Here is a 25544-nt window from a genome sequence, read left to right on the forward strand (position 1 = left end):
TGAGTTTCTGTATTTGTGTCCAGACTTTGTGCGTGTCTGTGTACAAGTTGAAGGACGCGAGGAAGACATACAAACTCTCTTTCTTTGCCTCACAGCGCACACGCTTCCCAAGTGCTTTTGCGCGTTTAAAAGATACGAGGTTCTGTAAAGTGGGGTACCGGCAAAGGATACCCCATGCCGTGTTCTGGGCCTCTCATGCTCGCCGACAGTCCTCATTCCACCAGGGCCTGCTTGGGTTGCGCGGAGCCCCAAGGCCCTGCGGAATGGACTTTTCAGCGGCGGTGAGGATATGTGCCGTAAGGAGTTGGGTTGCCTCCTTTACATGTAAGCGCATTATGGATGTGTAGTGTAGTTTCGATGTTTCTGTGAATGTAATCCAGTTCGCCCTTGCTTCATTGAACTTCTTGTGGGAAGGTTAACTATCCGGAGTGTTACCTGTGTACGTTAATGTGGCAGGGAAGTGGTCACTACCATATGGGTTTGTGCCCACATCCCACTTAAAAGAAGGAAAGAGAACTGCAGAGCCAATCACTATATCGAGGTGTGAGTAGATGTAGTGTGCTAGATTATGGTATGTAGGCTGTTTTGAGTTAAATAGACATGCTCCTGATGATGCTAAAAATCTCTCAATAAGGCGACCTCGCGCATCAGTTGGGGAAGATCCCCAGAGCGGATTATGGGCGTTAAGGTCACCAACTAGGAGGAATGGTTGGGGTAGCTGATTTATCAGAGCTTCAAACTTGGCACTTGTTATCTGATGGTCCGGTGAGATGTACAGAGAGCATATCGTTATTAATCTGTTAAAAATTATTGCTCATATAGCAAAAGCCTCAAAGACAGTCTGTAATAGAATGGTATGACACACCAGAGATTTTCGTGCAACGATTGCCACACCACCAGAAGAATATACGCAACCATCCCTGTCTTTTCTGAATACCAAGTAACCATTAAGGAAATTTGTATGTTGTATGTTTGCTGTTGAGATCGGTTTCTTGAAAGCACATCACAATTCAGTGATCGGAATGCAGTAGCTCATACACATCGTCCAGGTTTTTAATAAAGCCCCTACACTTCCACTGTATTATACTTTTTTTCCCCATTATTTCATGTTATGAGCAACTCGAGTGTATATGTGTGTGCTTGTGAAAGTGTAAGGATTAAAAGTGGAAGTTTCAATTCACCTCCAGTTCAGTTGCCAGTATTAATACTGGCAAACAATGGCGCATAATTAACTCGTTTTTGAACAGAAACACTGCTGACAATTCAATTTCAGAAATATTACAAAATGGAACTTTGTTAAGTAGCCCCAGTGACATTGCTAATGCCTTTAGTGACGCGTTTTTTGCTCCTCCAGTTGCGAACTTAACTAGACCTGACGATAGCCTGGAGCGTTCTTTGCACTCCTTTTATCTCTTTCCTACCACCTCGGTGGAGGTTCGATCAGTCATTACTAATCTTAAATGTTGTAGTCCCGGCCTTGATAACATTCATGCCCAACACATCAAAGCAATTTCTGATATTGTATCTGGCGTTTTCGCTCACATTGTTAACTTGGTTTTTAAAACGGCAGTTTTTCCACTCGAAATGAAGAAAACCAGAGTGACCCCAGTCTTCAAAAAGGGTGATAAAACATCCGTAGGAAATTATCGGCCCATTTCTATTCTCCCATTTTTTAGCAAAGTGCTTGAAAAATTGATAGAACAACGTCTTTCAAACTATATCTGCAAGTTCAACCTACTAACTCCAAGGCAGTTTGGCTTCCGCAGCGGTTATTCCACTAATCTTGCGTTGGTTGCACTAACTGACAAGATCAAAAATGAAATTGATAGGGGTAAATTTGTTGGTGCTGTTTTTATTGACTTTACGAAAGCTTTTGACTCAATTAATCATACCATTCTTTTTCAGAAACACGAATCTTATGGTATTAATGGCCCTCCCCTAAAGTTAATACGCAATTATTTATAAAATCACCAACAAACAGTCATTATATCTGGCGTATCTTCTACAACTAAAACAATAAACGTAGGTGTTCCCCAGGGTTCCATTCTTGGCCCACTTCTATTTTTGGTTTATATCAATGATCTTCCTAATTGCCTTACGCCAGCATCTGATTGTATTTTATATGCGGATGACACCACCATATATTCGTCGCATACGTGCATAGACGATCTAACACAAAATCTTAATCATGACCTCACCAGTATTAACACGTGGTGCTGCAAAAACCATCTACTGATAAATCCAAGCAAATGTTTTTAGCTCACGTCACAAAGAAAGAAGCAATATTCCACCTTTGCACATTAATTCCAATGCAATATTCTCAACAGAACAGTGTTCATTTCTCGGTATTAAACTTGACCCATTCTTGAAATTCAACGTCCATATTAAAGGGACACTGAAGTGAATTTTTCAAGCTCCCGTTTTTGCTTGCACTGTGTAGACTGGCTCAAATTAGCCCACATTTCATCGTTTATCCGGTTGACAAATCGGTAATTATTTTACACAGCGCGAAAGAAGAAAAACTACTATGGGCGGTTTGCGGCGGCCGCACCAACTAAAGCTGTGACGTTGGGAGGAGGGAGCACCGTGATTGGACGATGCCCAAGGTTAGCAATCAAACAAGTTTCGGTTTCGGTTTCGGTTCTGTAAAACACAACCGATAGCGTTGTTGGATGGGCATTCTCAGTATCTCAGTAATCATCGTACCGCGCTTCTGCCATGTTGTCGGCTGTAAAATGCGTAAGATAAGCCTCCCAGGACGGCTTGGAATCGTAGCATTCACTAGCATTCACATGAACGCCCTCCGCGTCCCCGCAGAAGCTCAAATGCCATGCGCTTTTCCCCCATATTTGGAGTTTGCCTCACTCATGCCTGTATCGTAAAAAACGTGATCGCACCAGGCCAAGGGTCTGTTGATTCTGGCCTGTACCCACTGCCCGCAAGCAGTCGGTGCTTATGGCAACAGCACGCCAACGAGAACTCGCTAGCGCGCCAGTGCCAGCCTGCGCGCGTTCTGTAAACTAGTTCGTGGAGCAATGAACGTTGCGGCCCAAAAAAAGGTGAACTTAGTATAGAAAACATCGGCCGAAAACGAAAAAGTCAACTTACAAAAAAAAATGCACCCCCGGGGATTCGAACTTGCGACTTGCATAATAACATACCGACCGCTCTGGACCACTCGGCCACAAGCCAGCGCTGCCAGTGGCGGAAATATAAAGTATATAATGTATAGCCAGTTTACATTTTTATTTAGTTCTGGCATTTCAAGCAGCTTAGAATACTATTTGTATAGCGCTCGTGCGATAAGCGTCCCCCAAATTTCCACAATATATCACGTCTAGCAATTGCATTTCTTAGACGGAAAAGCGTTCGCAGATGCGTAGTCGTGCTGCTGACCGCTGTGCTTGTTCGCCCAGCGCAAAAAAGCGCTTCCCGCACCCTAGTTTTACGCTGTACGGTAAAAATATCAGTTGATTTTATTTCCTTAGTACCTATATTAAGTTCGCTGACTCTTCTCCCGCCTTCAAAAGGCCTTATATTTTCCTACTGGCGTACCAGTCAGCGAAGCGTCGCATGTGCGCTTGTGCAGTGCTTGTGTGAACGACCTTGACTTGGAGCTAGACACAGTGTACAAACTAATCAAGTAAAGAAAGGCACATTCTTCCATTCACAAACGTGTCCTGGCTTCGTTTCAACTGAGCGAACGAATTGCGACGACCCGTCGGCAGCCGGCGGACGAAACGCTGGGCCGACTGACTCTGCCTGAAGGCCGGGGAGCCGTGCAGTAGCGCAGCCAATTGCAAGCTCGGCTCCTCCCGACGTCACACGAAAACGCCACAGAAAATGGGCGAGCGTAAAGAGAGGAGGACAGCATTTTCGAATTAATTTTTCTACTAAATAAAATCGCGTAAACGCGCCCAGAGTGGTCGAAACATGGCCTGGGGACTCCGGACTACAATTTGCGCTAGTAATCCCGCAATGTTTACATATCACTTCAGTGTCCCTTTAATTCCCTCAGAAAAAAAACGGCATTTGGAATTAGAGTGCTAATTAAATCAAGGCAGTACTTTCATTTTTCAACACTCCTCAAGCTGTACTACGCTTTTATACATAGCCATATTAATTACTGCATAGCATCTTGGGGATTAACATACAACTCCCATATTGCTCCATTACAGCACGTTCAAAAACAAGCTATTCGAATACTTACACACAGCACTTACAGCGCACATGTCGCACCTCTTTTGCGCGAACTTAATCTGTACTCAATCACACAGCTTATAAGCCACAATCTATGCCTCATTGCCTACCGCCTGGTTCATGATCCCGGTATTCTTCACATAATTGACCGCCATACCCTCTCTAACCCCAATAAAACTAGGTTTGCAGAGTTAAATAACTTCTTACTGCCTTCAGTGCGCACTAACTATGGGAAAAATACAGTCGGGTTTGCTGCTATAAAAGCTTGGAACAACTTGCCTTATAATGTTAAATCTGCATCATCCTTGTCATCGTTCAGGCATGCTCTCAGGACATTTCTTTTCTCTGACAATTTACGCTGATGTAGTTGCTTACTAATGTATTCCTTTCCAATGTTTTGTGTACTTGTACTTCATTTTCTGGTATTTATTATTCCTACATGTTTGTCATAATGATAGGGTTTCTTTCCATGTCATAGTTAATTATTATTACTGCAGTTGTCTGTTTATGCTTATTATTCGTGTTCATGACTGCTACTAAATGCTTAGTTGTGTACAATAAATAAAAAGGGGTCCTATTACAGTTTATAACTCTGGGACCCCTTTCTGTATATGTATTTTTACACACTGTATTTTCAAAACGAGAATAAACTGAAACTGAAACTGAAACCTCAGTCAATCTGGGGTCGGCCCAGTGACCCACCCGTGGAAGATTTTTTTGGCTTTTCACTGTTTTTGGGCCGCTTTCTTGCTACTTTCATAGCACGTGGAGAGGGTGCGGCATCCATGTCCTCATCAGAAGCTTCAGGAGTGAATGAAGCGGTGTCCCTGTGACGCCCACCCCGAGCGCTACCTGAAGAGGTCACGGACTTCCGGACAGGAGCCCGCAGTGCGGTGAAGGTGTGTGCGGTGCCAGGGCTCCCCGTGTCCATGTCCTCTCCACCCTCAGACATACTGAGGGGCAGCGGAGGTGGACCAGAAGACACAGGACCACTCCCTATGGAGACTGCCGTCACCACATTCATTGGAGTCTCCACAATAGGTGGAGAGCCACAGTTCCGGACTGCCAAATGCAGTTGGGGTGGGGCCACCTCAGCTTCAACAGCTGTCAAACAAGCAGGAGGTGGCCACTCGAATTGGGATAGAGGCAGCGACACATCAGCAGGGAGGCTGCACTGAGTTGCTGTGCGGACCAAACACCGCCCCAACCCCCGATGGGCAGCGTTTGAATAAGATGTGGCCGAAACCAGCCTGTGCTTTGGGCACGCCTCAGCAAAGGCGATGTTTTCTGTGACTTGCATCTGTAGAATTTCTTTTTCGGCTTTCAATTTCGGGCAGGTTCACGAATAAGCAGCGTGTGGGCCACTGCAATTTGGACATTTAGCTGCGCTGTTTTGAAAGTAATCCGATGAATGATCAGTCTCCGCACATTTGCGGCAAGTCAGCTTTCCTCGACACGATTTAGATCCATGGTCACATCGGTGGCACTTAAAGCATCACCTGGGATTAGGGACATATCGTCATACATTACAGCTTAGGAAGCCCACTTTAACCTTTTCCGGCGGGGTCGTGAAATGAAACGTTAGGACAAGCTGCTTAGCCAGAATTTCTTCATTTGCTCTCCGGATTACAATTCATTTGATAGAAGTTACTCCTTGAGGTTGAAGAGCCTGAATAAGTACAGTTCTGTCTCAGACTCTAAGTCTTTTTCTGAGATGACACCTTGAGAGGAGTTGAGGGTCCTGTGTGGAGTCACAGTAACAAACAGGTCAGCCAACGTGGTCTGTTTCAAGAGGTTTTTCACTCTGATTTTTTTCTTTTTACTTCAACAAGTAGGTCACCGGATGAAAGCTTTTTAGCATCATAGCCTGAACCAACAACAGACTCAATGCGTTTGGCCAAAAGAATGACTGACTTCTTTGCAACCGGGGTGTCCTCTGCGGAATGAATTACAAGATATTTATGGAAATGTTCTGTCTTCTCTTTAGCAAGTACTTTGGTGCGGCCTCTTTTGGGAGGCCAATCACTGGAGGGCGGAGATTGAGAAAATACCATGCGACATTGAAAAAGGGGGGCGGGGGTTCTTTCTCCTCTAACCTTACCCTGATAGTCAGAGAGGTCCTGGAGCTTGGTAAACAGACGGGGAGCCTGTCGGCCGGAGCTTGAACAGGGCTCAGACGGCCACCGTTCGAGGCTTCTAACCCTTCACCTTAAAACTCATAGCCACAGTAGAATAAAGCGTGAGTACAGAGGCTTGGGGTCTGCAGTGTCGCCAATACCGTCACCTTGAATACACAAGGTGCCCCGTGCGAGGACACAGCCATTGTTGCTGCATACAGTAGCCACACGAACCCTACTGAGCCGACTTGGAGCAGAACCTTCACCAACAGGCAAGTGATAAACCTGCTATTGATGCAGCCAGCGATGGCACAAATTGTAAAGAGGTCCCCCTTACCAGTAAAAATTTCAGAGCCCGTGTCAACATCCCCATGTGCAACACAAAGTGACCTTTTGGTGCATAAATGAGCAAAAAGTTTGCACAAACAATCTTTGAGCACCTGACCACTCACTCAGTTCAGTGGAGCTAAAATCAGACTGACAAATAGACTGCAAAACCTCCTGCCTTCTAGCAAGCAGCACAACAAGGTGACTCACAGTGTGGCCGCCTCAGGATTCAGGGGCATCTGGGTCTCAATCTTGTAGAAGGCACGTCGTGCACAGAGCAGAACTTGCCACAGGTAGTTCACGTTTTTCCTGCATAGCAAAGCATGCAGAATTTCAGTACTGTCATCAGCCGACCATGCAAGTTCACCAACATGAGGAAAATTTGGCGCCTCAAGTACGACGTGTGGTGCAATACCAGTGACATTTTAAAATTGTCCTCGTTTTATAGACTAGTAATACCCCAGCGAAGAATTCAAATTTGCAGCCACTAAATATGACAAATTCTAGAGGCCCAAACATTTTTTTCTTGGAGAGGACTTCTCAGCCCAGGGCACTGACACCCTCGACAACAGTTGGGGCTTTCCATAATGTTTGCTCGCTATATGTGCAATTATATTTTATAAAGGAGTCACTCACAGCTGTGCTTTTTGTTTTTCCGTTTGCACCTTATTGTAGCTGCAAACAACCAAACAGAACCATACACTGTGCTTGAGGGCTCATTACAGATGCTTCGTGCAACTCACTTCACTTCTAGGTACTTAAAACAGATTACACAGGCTGGAAGATTAGCACTCCTATTCAGCAGGCCCAACTTGGACTCCACATTGGCGTGGGTGAGCGATCCTATAACCCTGCCCCTCTGAATCTGACACTGTGCCACCAAGCCCTTCCTAAAAGAGCTCCTTGAAAAAAAAAAGTGCACATCTGCAAATGCTGCCTAGTTTACAGCACTATATATTAGCACTGTGAAGTGTGCGGCCATCGCATTTGCAATGAGAATAAAATAAACAACATCAACAGCAATCTTCAAAAAGAAGTTTGTACAGAAATAGAGTTGCTGTTCCAATTAAGTGATTCACTATAGCATAGGGTGTGCTTCATTAGTCCAAAATTGCCCAATTGCATTAGAGCAAATCAGTGTTGTACTGCCTTATGCTCAGATTTGGTTTGAATGTGTGGTTACTAGGATAACTTGCATAAAACTACTGTAAAGTTCCAAAAGAATGCCCACCCAAGCTACAGAGATATCAAGTGAAAAATACGGGATGGGCGAACTTTCGGGTAACGTGCGAAAATCAAAAAAAGAGATGCCCCACTGCCAACCGAAACTGCAGAGATATCAAGTAAAAAAAAGCCAGACAGGTTGTGTACCTTTTGTTCAAAATCGAGACATCGGTGGTGTTCGAGGCCGTGGGACGTTTTCGTGGAGGGAGCTCCCCTTGCTTTCAAAGGCATTGAAGCTAGCATGATTTTAGAGGGTGGGCGATCTTTGGGGTCTTTTAGTAAATTGAATATTTGCCCCCTAAAGGCGGGTGGGCGATATTTCAGGGGAGGATGTTTTCTCGGCACATTACAGTATGCAATAAAATTAGCAATACAGCACAGCTCATGCTTAGTGAGATTTTAGTATACCCTTAAAATACATAAACTTTAAAATTGGGGAAACATGCAAAAATCAAAGATTAAGTTTGTTATAACAATTTTTATTATAGGCATGTTAATAATTTCACGTATGAAAAAACAAGAATCACTGGAAACCTATAAAAGATACTTGAACACCTCTTTCCCGCTTTGTAGTTTTGAACTTTTCAGAAAATGGTCTCCTTTCTCTACTGTCTGCCCTTTTTCACCTTCGGTTCTGTGACACTTATGGTTGCGCCTGAAAATACGGTATGCGAGACTACAGGTTTTCCCGCTCAATTTAATCCAATCGCCATAAAATTTAATCCAAACACCATCTAATTTAATCCAGGTGCCAGCAAATTTAATCCAAGTGCCAACCAATTTAATCCAGTCGCCACCCAAATTAATCCAGCTGTCAGAAGGTTGTTCAGGACAGTTTTGCGCGATGTTAGGCGCAGCTTTGTGGACTTCAGCGCGTGGTGTGGAAAACGTGGTGTTTCTTGATCCATTATGTGGAAAATATCCTATGGGCACAGCTTAGTAGACCAAGAGACCGGTCTTTTCGATCTGTTGGTGCCATGTGCTGATCAATTGATTGATTGTAGGGTTTAATGCACCGACGCAGCGCAGGCGATCAGGCGTGCTGTAGTGGAGGGTTCCGGATTAATTTTGACCACCTGGGGCTCTTTAACGTGCGCTGAAATCTCGTACACATGGGCCATGTGCTGATCATCTGCGAGATAGGCAGAAGTATTGTCTGCTCAAGTATTCTTGCACCAGCAGACTTTCCAGCGTATTGTTATGCGAGCGGACAATACTTCTGACGTGAGCAGACAATATTATAATTTGGAAATAATACTTAATGCTGCAGAAAAGCATTCATTTATTGAAAATCAGAATGCAAAGAGCATTTGGGTAATGTGTTTTTATCAAAGGAACCTCTGAAGGCAATGTAAAGCGAAGAGCAGACGATACTTCCGACATGAGTTATCAACGGTGCTCTCGCAGACGATCAGCTCAGCACGCGGCCCCAACAGATCAGAACAGACCGCTCTTGGTTTGTGCGTTAGTAAATGTCTATTAAGCTCTGCGCATAAGATATTTTGCACATAATAGATCAAGTAACATTACGTTTTCACCACACCACGTGCAACAAAGTCCGCAAAGCTGCGCATAATTTCGCAGAAAACACTTCTGAACAACCTTGTGACAGCTGCATTAATTTGGTTGCCGACCGGATTAAATTGGTTGGCACTTGGATTAAATTAGATGGTGCTTGGATTAAATTGGCTGGTGCCTGGATTAAACTGTATGGCAATTGGATAAAATTGACCAGGAAAACCTATAGTTTTTTGTTTTGTTTTTTATTAGTAACTTGCAGTGACACAAGCCATTATGGTTGTAGGCGCATTCACAGCACCACCCGTCAATAGCTCACAGGGGGTGCTTTACTCACAGTGCAGTGACCAGTATCACCACCACCGGCATCACAAGGACTGTGACGCCTACAGCGAGCACTGGGTCCTGCAATTCCTGATAATTTCCTACAGTAAGCCCATGTTAGCGAAGGTGCAGCCATTACAAATGGCCAGACCTTTTTCCTCGTTTTACATGTGGCGTTGCACACTATGTGAATCTTTCCTCTGCCTTTGTACTGCCTTTGCACTTCTCTTTGCAAGTACTGCCTTTGCAAGTACTGCCTTTGCACTTCTCAACGACATCGAAAACAGTCTCCCAACCCCTCGATACCTAAAAAAATAAATGTGCTCCAGGTACACACAATGCAGCAGTCCTCGAGAATCCAACATAAGTGGGCCTCACAACAGGTATCCAGTTTTTCTCTTGGAATTTCACTACTGTTGAACTGTACAAATTTATTTATGGCACAACAGGTTATCCGCATTTGTTAAGTAAAGCTAGCTTTCATGCTCTATCTCACTGGGGTGCTTCACCTGTATTTGATCTTGAAGACAGAACCCTTATCTTCACGATAATTTATTCATTATTTTCAAATTTCAGAATTCATTGCCATTTTGTCCCTTTCATCCAGCCTTCGTGCGATTTTGAAATGAATGTCGCACACTTACTGCAAGCACTGTATGGCGCTGAACCTGATTTTGACTGGTCCATGCGATGTTCCATGCATCGTCCATTTGTACCTTACTCTAACTCTTTCTTTATTTTTTGTTTTCGTCATTGCACGGTGCACCACTCTGAACACGTGAAGACATTTGTGAGCACTATTCTTTCCAGCAAATAAATAAACAACTAAAGCAAATGATAAAACAGCTTCCATTTGGTGCATTTCTGCTAAAAATACTAACAATGTGAATTGCTGCCTTGAACAACAAGCATGCTTGGTGTTCAACATACCTCCATTTAAGAAAACTGCGCTTAATGTCCATCTCTCCTGTGCTGGCATCAATGAGTGGGTGAAAGACAGGAGGTTCAAACACCAGGTCCTACAGCCAAAGAGAAAATCATCACATTTAGCCAATGATGCATCTTAAACAACAACAAGAGTCATTAAAAAAAACTGCACCACCAAATGTTCCATAAATATAGAATGTATCCTATTAGCTGACTCTTCCAAGTGAAACAATGTTCTTATTGGGCAAAGCACTATACAACGTATCTGAGCTGCAATCTTTCGATTAACCATAACGTGGCAATAGTGCACGGAGTACAAACATCCCTCACAATCACAGCAGCCATAGGTACACTGCATTCATTGGGTGTCTTCCTCAGAGCTCCCATTCGCATACATGCTGCAATGCAGCCTGACAGGTGCATGTGGCTGCTGATCACAGCATACTTCCTGCCCATGATGAGCGTGCATGTAGTGAAAGAGCTTGTATGGAGTGCACTCACAGAGGTTTCCGTAAGGTGCAGTAGAGATAAATGTGCCACCAAAGATTGTAAAAAGGATGGCAAGGGAAGCCTGTAATAAGGATGAGCTGGGCCCAGTAGCACATTGTTCTGTTCTAGCATAGTTATCGCTTAGGCCGCTCTTCCATGCCCATGACTCTGTCAAACCAGGGTTGCGAGTCAATGCAAGTACACGGTTCCTGTCCACCTACAATGCCACAACATAATTTGAAAAACCGCTCACACACACAGCACATGGAGGGTGCCTACTTCTGTGGCTTTGGCATTGCTGACGAAATGTTTCCCGAGGGCCCTTTCATTTTTTTTAAGAATGCCACGATGAGCGTGCCGTGTGAAGCTTTGAAAAACCTGCCACGCACCTCCCAATAAACAGCATTACTCCACGTTCCTTTTTTGTGAGATCAAAAACTACACATTTGTGATGCAGCCGATGCCTTAGGTGTTGCTGAAGCATTAAGGCTGATTACAGCTACATTATAGTAAGAAGAAAGTAAAAATCAAATTGATATCTCTCTCGCATTGCTAATTTTATTGACCGTTGCCAACCATCATTAAACTTTTCATCTGAGGATTGAAAGGGTCTGGCGCGCTGCTAGCATAGCTGCAAGCGCAGCTACACACAGAGAAACAGGCGACCAAGTGGTGGCCTCGCATTTGCGAAATACTCTAGAACCACTAGATCAGGTTTCAGAGTATCGGCACTCTTTTCTGTCAATGGTGTATGCTGCCGACAGCGGCCATTGGTCGAACCGCGTCACGTGACATTTGTTTACCCCAAAAGACCCATGGGCGCAGACATTTTGGTGCCTCTGCTTTGCGGGGTGCGTGCGTTCTTCGATAAATCGTGATTTTACGGAGCGCAGTGTAGCAGTACGATACACTGAGAGTGAGGTTTAAGCCCCAAACAGAGTAGCAACGCCGTGCTGCTCTGCACCGGGCTGTTTCAACCGGCCGGAAGGTGGAAAACGCCCGCTTCACTTCTCGCCAGAAAAGAACGACTGGCCCAGCGTAACCTACAGCCATTAGAAAAGCATAGCTTATTTAGTGGCTTTCGTGTAACCTAAAGCCACCAAACAAGTTACGCTAGCAAAACTGAGCCTGATCCTGTCGCACCCGCGCGATGTCTCAAAATCCTCGTTAAGTAAACACAGCTTCCACCCAGCTTAGCTTCCACCCAAACACAGCTTTAAGTAAACACCAATTCCACCCATCAATTTCGGCAGCAATAGGGCGCATAAAGCTGGCCACCCTGCGAGAACTGCTAGATCCTGCCTGGTTTTTTTGTTTACGGCACAAAATTTTCCGACCAACGAGAGGCTAGCAGCTTCGCGGTAAAATGTTTTCGTGTTCAGTCTTAAACCTGTGTCATCCTACCTTAATCGTGAGCACGCACTCACGATAAATACAAGCACATGGCTTACCTGCCAAGGCCAGATGCTGGGGTGCTCAGTCAGAGGATAAGATAACGGACGCCACTCCTTCCAAAGAAAAAGGGGGGCTTCTAACAGCCTAGCAGCTATCTGCAAGTAATCAGCTAGGTAGTGTGGGGACCCTTGTTTCCCTACGCCTCGTCTGCACGTTTTGGTGAGCTTGGAGCCGCCATTTTGGGCAGCCGGCGCATCACGCGAGTCGTGACCTCCTCGTGACCCCATGCGGCGCGGCAAACCAGCTCACTGTGAACGTGTGCGCGAGGGCGCGGGGGAAGAAGGACCAGCTTGTTGCCTTCCTTCGCGCCACACTCTCCCCAACTAGGGAAGACCTCCTCTCCCCGGAGCTGACCTGCAGGACGCGCGAGCGTTACGCCACGAGTCGACTGGGCAAGTTGGTTCGGAAGTGCCTACTCTGAATGGCCAGATGACGGAGAACCCACTTGGCTCCACGGGACTCTGCTGAGAGATTCGGCCCTGATTGGTCGCAAGGGACGCCCTCCTTGCTTCCACGACTGCAATGGCAGATATCAAGGTCTGAGTCCCCGCGGCTTGAGCGAGCAAATGGAGCCACTGTCTCCTCGCAAGCGATAGTCGTGTTGCCTGGTATGTGCCCTGCATCTGTCAGGCTATAAAGCCTTACTTTGGATATCCCAGGTCTGTCTACTGCATGTGAGTACCCGAACCAGCGCATGAGTCTTCGGATTCCACAGGGGCTAGTGTACGGCGCGTAGCACTTTCCCTAGCGAAGCTAGCCAGGGTCCTCTGCTATCCCGTACGTTAGCCCACAGTAGATATGCCTTAAAGTACGGCAATATGTTTTCCGACTGCACTTCTCTCCCCCTCCCCCTCGTAACGCGTTCTTTATGTGTGAGTAAAAAACAGATAATCACTGGTACGTTTGTTAGCCGAATAAACACAAGATAACTTCTTGTCACTACTTTTTCTAAAGACTGCATTGTGCAGCAAATGATGCAGACAATATATTGGGCTATTTTTCCTGCCCCTCCGTGGTGTTGTTAAGCAGATTTCACCTCAACATATTTCCACTAAACGAAATTTTTCACATGTCCCGTCAATTTCATCATAGCAGGATTTGACTGTACTTTGTAAAAGCTGTATATACAAAGTTTTCATCCCAACACAACTGGCTGTCGTCATCATCACTCTCTTTTAACTGGCACTGCAAAAGAACACAGCAGAGAGCACGCAGGCACCATCAACATCACCAACTTCCGTTCAATGTGGAGAAGCAGCTCTGATCATTACTATGATGGTCATAGACTTGATGGTCAATGAATTAACACCGCGGTCTCTGAATTTTCCACATTACAAGGGTATCACTTTTTGTCAACAAATGAGCTGCATCCAAAGCTAGATGCATCGCTGTGCATGCCCTCGATAGAGAGGAGTTGTAACTTGGTGTGCTGGGTGAGTAAGCTACATGTTGTGGCACATACAATACAACCATAACCATAACTATGTCACAATCCTTTCTACAAAAACCCAGCGAGCTACTGCAGCCATTCTTCTGGGAAGAAGGCATTGCTAGAGGTGCGTTTATTGGTGACCGTAGAGGTGCACATATTGGTGCACATACTGTGGTGGGACTAGCCAAGACGGCATAATGAAACGTTTAATATGTCCTGGATACCTACTGTTCACAAAAATTAAATTGTGCACGAGAACACAGCGGAGATGAGCAGAATGAAAGCCAAAAGGAAAAAAAAAAGGAGACTCAGAAGGCATTAAAAGAACTGCCACACAGCCCAGTACTGTTCTTTTAAAACTCCAGTGGGCAAGAATCAAACAAACCTTGCCATACCTGGAAAACAAAATTTACACAAGAAAACTTTGTGTGAAAGCCAAATTAATTTTTGCACACAACAAAGAACAGCCACATTTCTCAGCACCATGTTGTAGCATAAATCTGGGAGTGTACAGTCCCGTTTGTCAAAAGAAAACCCAACACACTATGAATACCTGACAGCACAAAACGGCAGAAGTGCTCATGATTGGTGGGAGGAACAAATTATGATGCAAGCAGCAAAGAAGCTGTGTGCAGCATACTTTCTTCCAGAGAAAGAATGGCATAGTTTGTTTTAAAACCCCTGTTGCAACAAAAGCCCCTCCAAAAAATGGATTTGTAATTTTACAAATTGCAAAGACCCATGACGATATCACAGCTTCAACTTAGCACTGTGGAGCAACAATACCAATTCCTTAGCAAATCCAGCATGCTCTTAATTAATTTTTAGAAAAGCTGTACTACAGCCACAAGCCAACTCTAACGATGCAGTTTTTCTTTAACCTTTTTCTATGCACGAGCAGCACGTCTCAATTACAATGCACAAAATATAGAACACAAGTGATACGAGACACCCCTTACACAACCACCAGAATCGTCAGTCTACTCACTGGGCAGTCTCCATCGGGGTAGTTGTCCGGTATGTGCAGCGTAAACCGAAACACACCACCCTGATAGAGGCCTTGTCGGATGAACAGCACCCCGAACCACACTGCACAAGATGAGACAGCACAAGAAACCACTGGTGTGCATGGCCTCAGCCACGTTTGTCTCGGGAAAAAATTGGCAAAAACTCCCAGGTGGGAATTGTCGAATAAAAGCTCAAAGGGATGCTAAGGTACTTTTCAAAGAACTTTTTTTGGGGACAAAGACCTTACAGTTTTCTTTACGCTCAATTCAGAAAACATCTTTTCTTCACGTGTAAATAAATGCAAACCAATTTTTTCCCCAAAAAACAAATGACTCCGGCCTGAGGACATGAGTGGAAGCCAGGCTGCCTTTCGCGATTGGCGGGCAGTCAGTGACGTCATATTCAGAAATGCCGGCGCTGTGCTGCTCGCTCAACCTGTAGAGCTCATTTCGTTCACGCTCAGATGCGTGCCAGAAAGTCTTCTGGAGAATAGAAGACACACACAACCTTTCTTTAGAATAGGTGAGCATCAGGGAGACACAAACACAACACGCTCGCCCACGACGAGCTTTAGAAAGAGGTTTTCTCCCAATAACTTGCATCTAATTTGGGTTATCCTCGACATGGGGTATCCTCAACAAACAGGGTCACGTAAGACAACTTCGCTTACACCAATCGGCCAGTGTCGTGTAAGACAATTCCAAAGCGGCGGACTGCTGTGCAGCTAAAAACAAGCATAATGCGCCCAGTACCAACAGCAGTGCGCATCGGTACTTCTATGCTTACATGTATTTTCGTAGCTTTCATTGTTTACCACACCATTCTTACAGCTGTAAAATGAATATGCATTACATATAAGCACAAATAGCTCGTTCGGCAAGCTTATAAGCCCTGCCTAATTTGCGTTTGCATTTGCCAGCCACAGCCAATCGCACAGCTGAGCATATATGACATCATAGGTTCTGTTGCAGGAAATGAGCTAGTGGGTCGCATGATCATTCCATTCTTTCCTAATTATATAGCTTATTTGAGCGAAGTGTGCGTTAAAAGTGGTGTCAGTATGATTCTAACAAGGCAACCTTTCGAATGAACCAAACGTGTTTTGTCTACATGGCCCCTTTAACCTGCTAAACAACGAGGCCCCTCAGAGTTGGCTTTACAATTACACATGCACACACTGCTGAAAAGACATTTTCCTAGGAGCCATCAAAGTCATTTTATACCAATGTAGGAAGACCCTCGGACCTCTCAATAAATACCTCCATGAGACCCCATGCGTCGCTATGAAGTACTCCTTCCTCTAAAGTTGGCTTCAGTATTTTCAGGGGTGAGACAGCTGAATCAGATTTGGGAGCAGTTTTTGGAGCAGCAAAATCTCGATTTCAGAGCAGAAGAACCTTGATTTGGAGCAGAACGACATTTATTATGTCACCTTAAGAGCCTAAAAAATCAAATTTTTCGCAACTCGGGGAAGGGGAAGAGGGGGTGGAGGGGGGGGGGGGGGTGCACTTTTTAATCGGTTTTGAACATACATGACACTGAAACAGCCTTTCAACAAAGTTTCTTCTACCGGAGTATCACAAGGTACGAACTGCCCTACCTTTTTACAAACCATTTTTAAATTCTTAGGCTCATTGCATAGACAGCGTGGAGGGCCGTTGAAAATATTGAACTGAAAAACTAAGCAATCGTAAGGCATTTCTATTTTTGTAATCCCAGACTTGGCTTTACGCACAAGTGTAGAGCCACGGCAAACGCTGCGCAAAGCAAGGTGACAGTCTTTGCACCCCACCAGCCCCTCCCATTTCAATCCCCGATGTGCACGTTCACTACAATCGTAATTTGAGTAACGTTGGTATATTTATCCACCTCCCTTTTGGCATTACATTTTCTGATAGATATAGGAACCATTACTACTAACGTGCAATAATAGCCCGTCCCGCTATTGGACACTGCTTGAACATTCTGCAGCGATGTAGCCTGCGGCGCCACTTCTGCAATGTTGATCGTCCCATTACCGCCACTTGTAAGCTCACTGTTAAAGGCAGCAATACCTCGGCATTTTATAACACCGCAATGAGTCCGAAATTTCGCTTCAAGCACGCACCGTGCCTCACGCTCAAGGCCAAAACACGGGGAATTCGCGGGCACCACGTTGCTTTAGGTGCAGAGTACCTTAGGACCACACAATGTCCGTCCGCGTCCGTGCGCACAGCATTTACAATCGCAAAAAATCACACAGGCACTGGCAAGATTCGAGCCTGTGCATGGTAGACCAGACAGAGTTAGTGTCAGTTGTCTTAGCTATTGGGCTAAGACCATGAGCTAGTACCCAAGAGTCAAACGGCTTACTCCCTCGCCTGTAACAATGCGGAGTACCTTAGGACCTCCCAATGTCCGTTTGCGTCCATCCGTGTGCACACCACCATCAAGCTAAAATGAAGCAAAATTCGATTTGAGCCATGAGTTGCAGTTGCATTTAGGGAATAATCAAGGTGCAACTGATGGCTCAAATCGAATGGCAGTCGGGCACAACTTGGATGTCATTTCAAGTCCCCGTACTCCGCACCCTCTCCATCATCCACGGAGTGGAAATGCTGCCATTTTTGATGAACTCCCGTCTTTCAAGTTGCACAACTTCCCGCAACAGATCAACGAGTAAACCCAGCCACCCTTATAAACAAAACCACGGTAGAAATCGGCGAAGGGCACTCTGTCTGAACCACGAGCAACTGCTTTGCCCGGCGGCCATGTTTTCCAATCTTCACCACACCAAGATGGCGGCGCCCAGTCATGTTGTTTCAGAGATACAACGCTCCGAAAATTGCCGTTGTTTCATCAACTTGCACAAGTAGTTTCTACAGGACTTTGCAATGGTTTTCGATGGGAAAACTTTAAAAACTCACAGAATATAACATGTGCAACTAATTTCAAGAAAACTATCTTGGGAACAATCTTATGCAGCTTTTTATTGAATGATCAATCAATCTAACCTTTATAAACAGCATCACCTTGGAGATGCTGGAAAAGTATGCCGTCAGTAAGCATTTTCCCCCAATGAAACTGACGGGAGCTTAAAAATCCTTGGCTCTCAGATGGTTTTGGAACAGTTTGGCACAATTTTTGCAATTTGCAAGCTTTTGGAGCAGCCTGGAGCAGGAAAACAAATTTGTATCAAAACTGCACATTATGCGCAGCTGTCTCACCCCTGTATTTTACACAGGAGGAAGGAAGCTAGGAATTTCTCAAAAAGTATGGGCCATGGACACGCGTGTTAAATAACGCATACGCTACAACTGGATGGCATATGCAAGTACATAACTGTCCAGAAAAACTCTAAACTTCCCAGCATTTTAGTGAGTGCCAAGTGCAATGAATGCAAAATGTTCAAACCAAACGACTTCAAACCAAATAACAAATATTTACGGTACTTACTGAATGCTGAGCTGGCTGACGGCATCACATACACCCCAGACAGCTGCTGTTTCATCAGCAACAAACTGTACATACAAACAAATTCAAATGAAAAATGTTTCACTCTTTGCAAACATTGTATGTACACAATGCACATGATAAGAAATGTAGCAAAAATTAAAATAGCATAATTTCTCATTTTTCAAGGCTAACAGTCCCCATTATAGGCACCTACATGTTGTCAGACTTAAACTACTTGGCTTCGCAATTTTACTAAACACGCTTATCATGCATTCACTTACACCATATTTGGTTCAATAAGTCGATGCAGAAAGCCCTTGAGCTGGTATTGGCAACGCTCTCATAACTTGCTGAGCTATGCTGCCATCTTCTGAGCAGCTTTCCTGCCTTACCACCAGGTACAGCTAAAAAAAAAGTTGCTACTTTCGTTTGTACAGTAAGCCATGGTTACAGTAAGGTCTGCCTTTTTCAATTGTAGTTCATTTGGAATCGTCTACTGCACGACCCTTCTTGCATATGTATTTTGCACCAAACTGGCGAGCCAGCAACTGCCTACAGACCTACACACAGATGGCACACTACGACTGAATTGACCACACAGCTGCCTCCTTTCCGCTCCCCCTACATTTCTCTCTTCTGGCAGAAGGCAGGCCAGCACTTGGTCACATGGTGGTGACCAAGCATACTGTGCAGGGGCAGGAGCACGCACAGTGCACCCTGCGTAGCCAGTGAGATCCCGAAAACAAATTACCCTTCGCATCAGCTTCAGTTCTGGCCACCAAAAATGCATGAGCAGTACCAAGGGTGCATGGCACGTTCTCTAAGCCACTTTTTTCTGTCAGAGCACGGGGCCAGTGATGACCTGGGCTTAGAAAAAAAAACCCACATTATGGCTGGTCTCCATAGACAGTCTGAAGCCATTTAGTTGGACGGGGTGAGAAAAAAAAAACAGAGAGGGGGAAAGAAAACCCCACACAGCTTGACTGAGGTTCTTATTTCGAACTATAAGTTTTTTCTGTACTTGTTGAATTTGCCCCAATAAGCTGCCTGACAATTCAATTCCCTATCATTATGTACAAACCGCTTTGAGTTTGACCCACAAAATGCTCCAATGTTATGTATGGTCAACAACGCAATTGAAGCAACACTGTTGGAAATTTTGCGGTTTGCTATTTTATTTTTTTATATACATCTTGGGCTCATGACAATTAAAGGGGCCCTAAATAGGCTTCCGAAGGTCGCCATTTCAATCGCACAATCGCTAGAGTACCCCTTCACGACAACGTGTACCAAATATTACACCTCTGCGTAAAGCAGGGGCCGCACAAACACGAAAAAAAGATTTCACTTTCTCTCCTGGCTCAGCAACCATACCTTGCCGCCACACTTGCGTGCTCTGACGCAGTTCTTTCCCGCTCTGACGCGCCTCTATGACGCACGAGACACTGCCCAGTGCGGCGCCGCGAACGCGAACCACAGCGACAGCGCTCACCGTGCAACCGGAATCTGGTGGGCGGAGCATGTGCGTCGAGTGCTAAAAAAAAAAAAGCGCGCGCAGGGCTTGGCGCAGCCAATGACTGCACGTACATCAAGGAGGGTGATGGATTGCCCTGTTTCTCTCGGTGGTCTTGCGCCGGGTCGATGACGTCGCGGCTTCCACAGTGCTTCGGAGGAGCTACTAGAGGAGGAGAGCCCCAGGCCTTATGGGTGGCCCCTTTTAATGAGCGATAACTCGGCTAATACTTAACGAATTTAAACAATTTTTGCGGGATGACGTTCCTTGGATAGTACTCCAGTGACTGCGCACGCAAAATCGTAACATTTGGCAGCCTATTTAGGGCCCCTTTAAAATCGCTATAAAAGAAGCCCCAGACAACACCGGACGCCAACAATAGGTGGAAGGCATTTCTACAATATTCTTTCCATATTCTTTTTCCGCATCAAATTTCGTTGTCAGTCTCCATAAGCTTTTTACTGAGTTAGCACAGCAAGAACTTAAGTCGTGAAAAGTACGATGCCTGAGGGTGGGCCAAATGATGAAAATGCCGCACAAATCTTGCAAATGAATAAGGTTCTCTTATGTTTTGAATTAGCTTCGCAAAGCCCCAAGGAAGATAGGAATCATGCCAGAGAGTGTACACTAATAGCAGTTGTAGCTGAGCACTTGCGATGCAACACTGTGACCGCCAATATGACAGTTCGGTCATGTATGTCAAATACATTTGCTGTTCAGAATGCTTTCAGTTGTGTTATAGGTACATCGCATCAAAAGTTATTTCAACCGTAAGCACCTATTTCATGCAAGCAGGGCGTTACAGCAATATCTGTTGCGCACACCTTGGCAGCCCCAAGTAACAAAAACACATCTATACGACCCTCTTATCGTATCCACATTTTCATTTGCATACCATACAAGCAAACTGGCAGAGCCATCCACCAGAATGTGTTTGCTTCTTTTCATTTTTATTTTAATGCAAATTATGGATAACACGCTGTGGCTTTGGATTTCAGGCACGACCCAAGTGCACCCAGCCATTACACACAAATGTTGACAGTAAGAGGAATCAACAAGCCCACACCTTTCTGAAGAAAAAAAAAAAGGGGGGGGGGAGCATACAAAACATCTTAAACAGCCTTCACTCTTGTCAAACCTAGCCATTCCTATCACCGTGAGAATTTTGAGTGTGAAGGACAGAAAAAAACGCTTGGAATCGCAACCACTCAGTACTTTGCCCGTGCAGTTTTTCTGAAACAATGTGGTCAGGAACGGGTGCCAAACTGATAAGCCCCCGCTGAAGAGCAATACACTCACTATTCGGACATGAGCGAGTACTCGAGGAAGACTCGTCCATAGGCGTGGCCTCCCTGATTGTCCTGCTCCAGTGGCGGGAGGCATCGACCCCCCACGCGCTCCGGTGTGGCCGGCAACGTCTTGCGACTCTGCACAAGCACAAAGGGGACAACGTGCGTTCTGTCAGCACCAAGAGAGGATTCGATATGTGCAACATATAAAATCTGATGGGGGATTCCAGTTCATAAGTACTACATATGAGACTACACAAGACTGACTTCTGCACTTTGTGATTTCTAAGCCGTAGTGAAACTACTTGAATGCATTCAAACATGGATTGGATTGGATTGGATTGGAAAAGACTTTATTGACAAGATCCTGCAGTAGGCGGGGGTCGATTTATGGCTCCGCCTCAACGCGGCCGAACGTTGCATCTCCTTTTGCAGCACTACTGAGCACTAGCTCCTTTTCGGAGCCCATGCCTTTCAAGCGCGGTGAAGTGCTGGATGGCCCATTTTTGATCTATCTTGCTGGCTGACTCGATGGCTCCTTGAAGTTCCGCTGGATACATCTCGAAACTGGCACTGTCTGGTTCGGTGGCACAGTCCCACATAACGTGCCACCGGTTGGCCGGTCCCTTCTTGCCACACTGCACAGGGCCTCGGGGTATTCGTCCGGGAACATCCGATGTAACGCTGCCGGTGATGTGACCGACGCTGTCTGGAGTCTTCTTAGCCACACCGCTTCCTCGCGACCCAGCAACCCATGTGGCGGCGGGTACGCCCGTCTCGAAAGCCGCATGTTCTTGAGTGTTTCGCCATAGCCTCTCGCTCGGTCCTTGGTCTCCGACCACCATTCGCACTCGGGACGACTCTCCACAATGGGAGTGCGGTAATAGCATGCGCCTCCCTGAGGGCCGTCTCATTGTGGTTGGGTGTATTCGGAGAGCATTCACTCGGTGCGCAGGGGTTGCAGTGCACTCAGTGCGCCTTACTTCCACTCTTCTTTCTTCCTGAGCAACCACTCGTTCGATTATCCTGGCTGCCTTGTCACTGATCCGGTCGTTCGCTAGGTTTCGGACGGCTTCTGGTGAATCGCTTTTAAGACGGTGTCACACCATGGCTCGGCCATTGCTAGGGCGATGGCGATCTCCTCTGCTTCGGTTGCATTAACACACCGCATACTCGCTGACGTGGACACTTCCCCCGTTCTCGCATTGATGGTAACCGCTGCGTATCTGCCCTTTCTGTAGTCTGCTGCATCCACGTATCTCGTTCTCAGGTCACCGCTGTACTGCTCGATAAGGTTTTCAAACATGGCACCCAAAAGCAATTGATTTTGTGCACAAGGGTATATTACTTTAAAATATTTGGAAAGGTCAAAATTTAGCAGAAATGCAGCATCTCGATTTGTAGGCTCAGAATCTTGTCTGAGTGCACTGCAACCCCTTTTTAAGTTTCATAGTCAGTGGCTACAGCAGCACCCCACCCCAGGTACGCACACACACATATATGTATAGAAGAAAAAGACTTACATTGCAAAAATAACAACAGTGTTTACTGACGGCTCAGGTCCAGCCTCCAATGAAGGCTGCCCCACTAACCGAGATGAACACTGTTATTGATTTTGTAACGTGAATATATCTCTTTCGTAAATGTTCCTTCTGGCTCCTCGTGAAGTTTGCCTACCAGAGAGATCAGTCAGCTTGGTTGGCACACCAAGGCAAAATATTGCACCCAAAATCTGAGCTGAAACAATGCCTGCCCCACTTCAGCAGTGAGGCAGACTGTTCGATAATGCTTGTTAACCAATGTTTGTGTCTTCTTAAAAACGTGTTCAGCAAAAGTTGCCAGACATTTATTTTGCATTGACATGTTCATATTATTTACTGTTCTTAAAAATAAAAAAAACATTTACACAAGCTCCACCAATCCTGCTTTGCCAGTCACTTTGTGATGCCACAAGTCATGGTACGGCAAAATGAATGGCAACACACATTTTCACACTTGAGACATTTCCTGAAATTATATTAGCATGGTGCTGCCGCTAGTGGCAAAGTCGTATTCTCAGCCCTGCAAACCATCAATGTAGGCCAAGTTGTTCTCACACTTTAATGTCCCTATAACAAGACTTATCTCGCACGATGATGCTAACCCGCTAAAGCCCGTTGTTTACAAGAAGTGCACGTAATTTTTTTTTGTTTCCTCATACTAAAAATGTGTGAAATGACTTAAACCCACAATTATTACTAGGCCATAAAAACACAAGAAATGAATCAATAAACAAATGTCACACCTTAACTCCCAAGCAATACTTACAACGTGCTGTATTTCAGTGTACACTGTTTTTACCAATTTTGCAAAGGTAGTTTTTCTGGGCCTCCGAGCAATGTGTGCTGCAAAAACGATAATGGCTATAACAAAATTCCTCATTACGCACCCAAACCAGGTTTTCCTCAGAAGCCAGAAAGCCGTATAACAATGCTTAATTTGAATTACATTAAAGGAACACTGCAGTGAATTTGTCGAGGCCTTATTTTTGGCTGCATGGTGCAATGTAAACCGTGTAATCCACTATTTCAGTATTTAGTGCAAGTCAGGAGCGTTAGTTTACCTGTAACGAGGCAGCAAAAGTGAAAACATGCGCTGTTTGCGGCCGCTGAACCAACGACCGCAACGCCTGGTTTGTAATGTGTTTTCATGCTGTCGCAGAATTCAGAATTGTGATTTTTTACCCACTCCATGGTTAATATCTACTTTTTTCTTGTTCACTGTAGAGGCTGAACATGCTGGTTAACCACTGGACTTACCCTGCGTACTACCTGTCAGTATGTCATCACAGCTGACATCAACAAATCAGTAGAGGGGATGGTGGAAAGAAAACGGCACTTTCAAGCACACTTTTTTTGTTAAAAATGCATGACTGAACATGACCTTTATTGCCTTTAACATGGTAAGGTAATCAGACAACGTTCACTGCTCAATTCAGTGTCCCTTCCAAGGCAAGCTGCATTTCTTTGCTGTAACAAAATAGGTAATTTCCTAGCATAGGTAAACTTCGCAGATTTGCCACATGCAAAAGCAAGCTTCTAGCAGGTGCATACTGCAATGACATGCATAATACCCCACAGCCATGCTGGGAGACATGTGCCTCTAGTGCACCTTGGCTACAGACAGCTGTCCACAGCCACCTATTGGCAACACAGACAAGTCAGCATTCTGAGAGGCATAATACGGCGGGATATGAAACACCTCAGCCAACACTACAGCATCACCACATGAGAGGTAATCGATTTCACATCAACTTACAGATCGAACAGACATTGTTCTTCACCAATGCAACCCTGTAGTAATGAAGACTCCAGTCCACAACCTGCAGTTGAGATAAAAGATAAAATTGTAGAGGTACACACTTACAGGTACAACATTGCGATTTTACAACAGTACAATATTGCGATTTTCGTAGTGAACATTTCGGAGGAAACAAAACCCACGGGCATTCATATTACGGGCAAGCTCGCGGTCCAGTCAGCACTGGTGGATATGCATCCGTTTTTCTTCCACACTTTTGCTACCTTCATCGACCTATGCACGCTTGCGGGAATATAGCATATAAGCCAGGTGCATTTGCATGCTGCTTGGCAGCAAAGAGAATTTTGGAGACACCAGCTACGTGACTTTCCTTTCCTTTCTTCCACCAAATCACTTCTCTCTTGCTTGCCGAAATCATGCATTTTTACGTCGGTTACAGTTGAGATTACACATCGATTCCATTCAGTAATAAAAAAAAATCAATGCGAAGCGTCACTCCATTTAAAGGACCTTTTTACGCAACTATTTTACGAATAATATATACAACGACTAACCCCTCATATTTAGGTATCACCTGGGCCACACAGAAAAAGAGCATGCTGTGTAAAAGCACCAAACTTGTTGTGACACAAGCTGCACAGACACACGATCCATGCCACTAGCAAAGCCTGAAACTAAATCGACTGCTATCTTTAACATATGCGAAGTTGAAAAGAACCCGAGGTCATTGCAGCACAGGAGTACTACTGCAACTGGGAAACTGCTAGCTGCTACGACAGGGCAGCTACACCTACAGCCATGACATAAATTCTCACCGAACTGAGTCATCGGCCCTGGAAGTTTTATCACAACCGTTATGTGTAGTATTTTTTGCCTGTTTTAGGCCCCACACATTATGTGTTGGGTCAGAGCAGAGCATTTCAAGATTATGAAGGACTACATAGGACCTCCGAAGATGTCCGAAGGACCCAAGATGCCGTAGTAAG

The 25544-nt window shown here is 45.2% G+C and overlaps 1 protein-coding gene across 4 annotated transcripts in view; it reads right to left on the reverse strand.

The window, feature by feature from the left end:
- Positions 1–25544, reverse strand: part of Peo (ubiquitin E2 variant domain-containing protein pendolino) — a 46637-nt gene that overhangs the window by 20515 nt on the left and 578 nt on the right. The window contains exons 1-7 of one of the 4 annotated variants that reach the window (XM_077686676.1): positions 25374–25536; positions 24556–24619; positions 21269–21396; positions 18457–18521; positions 15002–15102; positions 10641–10729; positions 6855–6953 (exon numbers count right to left, since the gene is read on the reverse strand). In XM_077686676.1, coding sequence (XP_077542802.1) covers positions 6855–6953; positions 10641–10729; positions 15002–15102; positions 18457–18521; positions 21269–21396; positions 24556–24570 — 497 coding nt within the window. In that variant the 5' untranslated portion in view covers positions 24571–24619; positions 25374–25536. Of the gene's footprint in view, positions 1–6854; positions 6954–10640; positions 10730–15001; positions 15103–18456; positions 18522–21268; positions 21397–24555; positions 24620–24740; positions 24869–25112; positions 25306–25373; positions 25537–25544 lie in introns of those variants that run through there. The other 3 variants (XM_077686677.1, XM_077686679.1, XM_077686678.1) reach the window with 3 other exon arrangements.

The sequence above is a fragment of the Haemaphysalis longicornis genome, unplaced genomic scaffold (genome assembly GCF_048455015.1).
Source record: "Haemaphysalis longicornis isolate Haplotype H1 unplaced genomic scaffold, Haemaphysalis longicornis Haplotype H1 scaffold_1, whole genome shotgun sequence".
NCBI classification, from domain to species: domain Eukaryota; kingdom Metazoa; phylum Arthropoda; class Arachnida; order Ixodida; family Ixodidae; genus Haemaphysalis; species Haemaphysalis longicornis.